This window comes from Electrona antarctica (genome assembly GCF_951216825.1).
Source record: "Electrona antarctica genome assembly, chromosome: 6".
NCBI lineage: Eukaryota > Metazoa > Chordata > Actinopteri > Myctophiformes > Myctophidae > Electrona > Electrona antarctica.
In genome coordinates this window covers 51741239-51747476 of record NC_136811.1, presented here as the reverse complement: position 1 = coordinate 51747476, position 6238 = coordinate 51741239, and the positions used below count along the sequence as shown (strand labels likewise).

General features: G+C 52.9%; 1 protein-coding gene across 1 annotated transcript; it reads right to left on the bottom strand.

Annotated features, from left to right (window-relative positions):
- Positions 1–631: 631 nt before the first annotated feature.
- Positions 632–1531, bottom strand: LOC306925567 (serine/threonine-protein phosphatase 2A catalytic subunit beta isoform-like; the record flags this gene model as incomplete). The annotated part of the gene is made up of 1 exon (XM_079504481.1): positions 632–1531. The coding sequence occupies exon 1, from the start codon at positions 1364–1366 to the stop codon at positions 632–634; it is 735 nt and encodes a 244-aa protein (XP_079360607.1). The 5' UTR covers positions 1367–1531.
- Between the last annotated feature and the right edge of the window lie 4707 nt (positions 1532–6238).

Below are 6238 nucleotides of genomic sequence, written 5' to 3'. Positions count from 1 at the left end.
TTTTTTGTTTATGATAATCCCAATTTTCCTTTGCTTTTCGCCTTTTAGTCGTACATTCCGTACAATATATTGATTGCTGATCGGTCCAGCCGTTTGTGAGATTAGCTATAAGACACACAGACCTTAGAAAGCTTGACTAATGCTGAGCCACTTCGTAAAAAAAAAAATTGCAAACGTTGCATGCCATAAAAATGATCATAATATGGCACATTTGATGCACATTGGCAGTGCTGGTTAGTTGACAAACATTTCTGAACATCAATTTAAAAAAATAATGGAAGGAGAATCTTAAACATTTCATTGTAAGCTTTTCTTTATTTTTTTCCCATCTCCATAAGCGCAGCATTATGACAACACATTTCTATAACACGACTGGAGACAGCACTGTTATTCTTAAAAAATATATAATTTTGTAATCCTTCCATCAGGCAAATATCCCTGGTTGAATGTACAGCGTGGCTCTGACAGAGGCTAAGCAGTCTGTCTATAAGAGGGTCTGTCTGTCTGCCAGTCAGTCCAGAGCTAATCTCGCAAACCGCATGGTTTCCCCAACAGGAGAAGGGGAGAGGCGACGGCTGTTTGCTCTGTGGATATTCGACAGGTATACGGCCTTTGGCCTCGGACCACGCGTTCACAGAAAGTAGTCTGGCGTGCGCCGGGTCACCTGGGGCTCGCCCTGGCGCGGCGCCGGGTCAAACTGCACGAAGGAGTGCTTGAGGCTGTCGTCCAGCTCCATGATGGCCGCCTGGTTGCCGCAGCGGTAGCAGTAGTTGGGTGCGCTGAACACCGTCACCACGTTGTGGTCGTGGCCCCAGTTGTAGCCCTCCATGACCAGCTGGTGGGCACGCGACACCATGGTGAGGCCGTTGGCGTGGTTGAACGTCTCCGAGATGTCCTGGCCGAAGGTGTAGCCGGCGCCGCGCGGCGACGTGCCCCAGCCACCAGACTCGTCGGGGTCCGACCACAGCAGGTCGCACATGGGGCCCTCGTGCGGGACCTCCTGCAAGCGGTCCAGCGCCCGGATCTGGTCCAGCGTGTCCACGGCGGGCGACAGGCCGCCGTGCAGGCAGAAGACCTGGCTGTCCACCAGCGCCGTCAGCGGCAGGTAGTCGAACAGGTCCGTGAAGTACTTCCACACGTTGGTGTTGCCGTACTTGCGCAGGCACTCGTCGTAGAAGCCGTACACCTGCGTGATCTGCCGCGACTCGTGGTTGCCGCGCAGGATGGTGATGCGTTCGGGGAAGCGCACCTTGAGCGCCACCAGCAGCGTGACCGTCTCCACCGAGTAGTGGCCGCGGTCCACGTAGTCGCCCATGAACAGGTAGTTGGTGTCCGGGGACTTGCCGCCGATGCGGAACAGCTCCATGAGGTCGTGGAACTGGCCGTGGACGTCGCCGCACACGGTCACGGGGCAGCGCACCTCCTGCACGTTGGACTCCCGGCTCAGGATCTCCCGGGCCTTCTCGCAGAGCGAGCGGACCTGGCCCTCCGTCAGCTGGCGGCACTCGTTCAGCTGCTCGATCCACTGGTCGAGTTCTTCCATGACCTTATTAGCCGTGTTAGCTATACCGACCGGTGTGTGGTGATGATGATGATGTACAAATGACGGTTCCTGTCCCGTCTCAAATACATATAGGGCAGGTTAGCTAGCGGCAGAATGTGTCGGCGTCGCGGCCAAACCTGCTATAGGACCTATACCAGAGTCCCAAGTCCTCTTCCTGGCGGAGAGCGATGTGATGTGACCCGATAGCCGAACGGTCGCGGTGCATACCACATATGGGTGCAACAAATGCCTTCTCCAGCGTGTGCGTGCGTCCTCTGTTTACCGTGTGTCTCCAACGTGTGCGTGCGTCCTCTGTTTGCCGTGTGTCTCCAGCGTGTGCGTGCGTCCTCTGTTTACCGTGTGTCATTCCACTGCACGGTGCCCGTCAAATGAGGCGCAACCGCCGAAAACCCTAAAGATGAAGACGACGAATGATGTCACGGCTTTACGTCACTCTCTTCCATAAAAGGGAAATTATGAGGTATTTCTAGTTCTAATGTGTGTGTGGGTTGGTGTGTCTGTCCTTCTCTGTCAGAAGCTGATCTCAGACAGACCGCAGGACCGATCAACACCAAACGTTCTATGCAAGCTGCCATTAGGCCGCAGAAGTGCCTTCCACTATTTTATTTTTTGAGGGGCGCTAGCCCCTCCTATATGCCCATGGCTTTCCGGGTTTGTGTAAACACAAACATGTGGCTTGTGATTGGCCGATCACCCCACAGCAATGATTTGATTGGCTGAGCAAAGTACATATTGGAGATAAAAGTGAGGACGCAAATTGTGATTGGCCAGAATGAGATGATGTACAGTGATAAGTCAATGGTATCTTTGTGTTCAATATTGAACCAATGAAAAGTATTAAACAGCACCTCAGACAAAACCTTAATAATAACTCCATTGGAACCTCAAACTGTCTGCTAAAGAAACTAACTCCACCACCTCTCGCCCTGGTCATGCAAGTATCTGACAATGATATTAAGTCACAATCCCAACTTTGATGAGGCAGACTGCCTCAGGCAGTATTGTCATCTTTAAAACGTACATTGGACTCTAAACAAACATTAAAAGTCCATAGTAATTTCTGAAAGCCATGCAGACGTTGTAGGGGGTTTGATCCCCTCAACAAATCACACCCAGTGTGAAGTGAGCGGTGCCTTGACGATGACATTATGGTGATGATGTCTGATGACGTATTGACCCACATGATGTCACAGACGGCGGAATATTGACGTCATGTGGGTCTATGGAGTTTAACGTTATCATCATAATAATCTACAGGGTCGGGTTTTACATTATTATGATGTACTAGAGCGGTGCCCGTTGGGCAACTGGCCTACTTGGAACGATGCAAGTTGGACATGCATGCCCCACCCAGTTATTACTTGCGCAAAGCAGAGCGCACACGTACTGTAATTGGCTGCGTATGTCGGCCAATCACGGACCAAGTATGTATGTATGTCGGTGTTGTCCATCGGCCAATCAGGGACCAGCGATCATCGGCTGGGTATCTATGTTGGTACATTCCACCAGCCAATGAGAAACCACCGTTCTCGATGACATAACTAAAGTACGTTTTAAAATTGGTATAAGGTCAATAGGGGGTATGTATGTATCGGCTGGGTATGTGTGTATGTCGTCCCATATATGGAGTGCCCATACTGTATATGGAGTTCTTTGTCAGACATGCCCAAATATGGAGTCTATATGCAGATGTCAGAACAGGCCAGCTCCTTATAGATATAGGGGTGACCAGGTCCAGAGCCCGGGCAGAGGTTTTTGTGGTTGCTATCCGACGGGATGACCTCGACATCGGACACTGCACTCCCTGTGGGGGTGTGTAGGGTGACCAGATGTCCCTGTGTGGGTGTGTAGGGTGACCAGATGTCCCTGTGGGGGTGTGTAGGGTGACCAGATGTCCCTGTGGGGGTGTGTAGGGTGACCAGATGTCCCTGTGGGGGTGTGTAGGGTGACCAGATGTCCCTGTGGGGGTGTGTAGGGTGACCAGATGTCCCTGTGGGGGTGTGTAGGGTGACCAGATGTCCCTGTGTGGGTGTGTAGGGTGACCAGATGTCCCTGTGGGGGTGTGTAGGGTGACCAGATGTCCCTGTGGGGGTGTGTAGGGTGACCAGATGTCCCTGTGGGGGTGTGTAGGGTGACCAGATGTCCCTGTGGGGGTGTGTAGGGTGACCAGATGTCCCTGTGGGGGTGTGTAGGGTGACCAGATGTCCCTGTGTGGGTGTGTAGGGTGACCAGATGTCCCTGTGTGGGTGTGTAGGGTGACCAGATGTCCCTGTGGGGGTGTGTAGGGTGACCAGATGTCCCTGTGTGGGTGTGTAGGGTGACCAGATGTCCCTGTGTGGGTGTGTAGGGTGACCAGATGTCCCTGTGTGGGTGTGTAGGGTGACCAGATGTCCCTGTGGGGGTGTGTAGGGTGACCAGATGTCCCTGTGGGGGTGTGTAGGGTGACCAGATGTCCCTGTGGGGGTGTGTAGGGTGACCAGATGTCCCTGTGGGGGTGTGTAGGGTGACCAGATGTCCCTGTGGGGGTGTGTAGGGTGACCAGATGTCCCTGTGGGGGTGTGTAGGGTGACCAGATGTCCCTGTGGGGGTGTGTAGGGTGACCAGATGTCCCTGTGTGGGTGTGTAGGGTGACCAGATGTCCCTGTGTGGGTGTGTAGGGTGACCAGATGTCCCTGTGTGGGTGTGTAGGGTGACCAGATGTCCCTGTGGGGGTGTGTAGGGTGACCAGATGTCCCTGTGTGGGTGTGTAGGGTGACCAGATGTCCCTGTGTGGGTGTGTAGGGTGACCAGATGTCCCTGTGTGGGTGTGTAGGGTGACCAGATGTCCCTGTGGGGGTGTGTAGGGTGACCAGATGTCCCTGTGGGGGTGTGTAGGGTGACCAGATGTCCCTGTGGGGGTGTGTAGGGTGACCAGATGTCCCTGTGTGGGTGTGTAGGGTGACCAGATGTCCCTGTGTGGGTGTGTAGGGTGACCAGATGTCCCTGTGTGGGTGTGTAGGGTGACCAGATGTCCCTGTGGGGGTGTGTAGGGTGACCAGATGTCCCTGTGGGGGTGTGTAGGGTGACCAGATGTCCCTGTGGGGGTGTGTAGGGTGACCAGATGTCCCTGTGTGGGTGTGTAGGGTGACCAGATGTCCCTGTGTGGGTGTGTAGGGTGACCAGATGTCCCTGTGGGGGTGTGTAGGGTGACCAGATGTCCCTGTGGGGGTGTGTAGGGTGACCAGATGTCCCTGTGTGGGTGTGTAGGGTGACCAGATGTCCCTGTGTGGGTGTGTAGGGTGACCAGATGTCCCTGTGTGGGTGTGTAGGGTGACCAGATGTCCCTGTGGGGGTGTGTAGGGTGACCAGATGTCCCTGTGGGGGTGTGTAGGGTGACCAGATGTCCCTGTGGGGGTGTGTAGGGTGACCAGATGTCCCTGTGGGGGTGTGTAGGGTGACCAGATGTCCCTGTGGGGGTGTGTAGGGTGACCAGATGTCCCTGTGGGGGTGTGTAGGGTGACCAGATGTCCCTGTGGGGGTGTGTAGGGTGACCAGATGTCCCTGTGGGGGTGTGTAGGGTGACCAGATGTCCCTGTGGGGGTGTGTAGGGTGACCAGATGTCCCTCTTGCGTGGGACAGTCCCTCATTTCCAAGACTTTTCAGGCGTCCCACATTGTGACTGATGACAGGTAATTGCATCATTGTTCAAATGTCCTAATAGTTAGTCCCCTAACAGTTGGCCTTCTGTTGTAAAGCGCTCTCTCTTCCTGCAAGTGAGATGGGGGGACGGGGGTCCCCCCATCTCACTTGTCCCACACAAGAGATACTTCTGTCCCTCAAATGAACAGTTGGGATCTGGTCACCCTAGGGGTGTGGAACGTGTGTGTCGAATTTGAAGTCGGTGGCTTCAAGGCCAGATAGTGGCCTTGTGGTTAAGAGTGTCTGCCCTGAAACTGGGAGGTCGGGGTTCGATCCCCGGCCGGGTCATACCAAAGACTGTACAAATGGGACCCAATGCCTCCCTGCTCGGCACTCAGCATCAAAGGGTTGGACTGGGGGGTCAAATCTACTAATCAAAATGATTCCGGAGCGTGGCACGGCTGCAGCTCACCGCTCCAAGAGATGGGTCAAATGCGGAGAACAAATTTCACTGCGGTAACGTGTGTGACACATCGTACGACTTTGACTTTGACTTTGATTACAGACGCATGTTGTACACACAGAGATGCATTTATAGAGAGATGACACTGACAGCATCTTACTTATACTGGTAAAATGTATTACAGGAGGGAACCACACTTGCATTCTTGCTTGTTCTCGGTCTGAGAATGTTTTGCCAGCGAAGTGAACCTGCTTTTTGTTAACTTTTGCACAACAGAAAAGTGAAGCTTTTGGTCGAGCTTCACACACTGTTGTCGCTGTTGTCATGCTTCACGTCTTACCATTTATAATATAAATGGTAAGACGGAATTTAGTTTCCACTGGATCCTCGCGACTCGCATCAGTGCAACTATGCAATTTCCCCAGAATTGCACATTTCTAGTTCTTATTGCTTTAATTTTAAGAAAGGGAGAGAGAGAGATTTTCGGTGATAATAATTATAATGAACTTCCATGTCATTGTCAACCGGTCAGGATGTCTGGAAGGATTTATATTTTCCGGCCGTTCGGTCAAAATGTCTAACTAACGGGACCT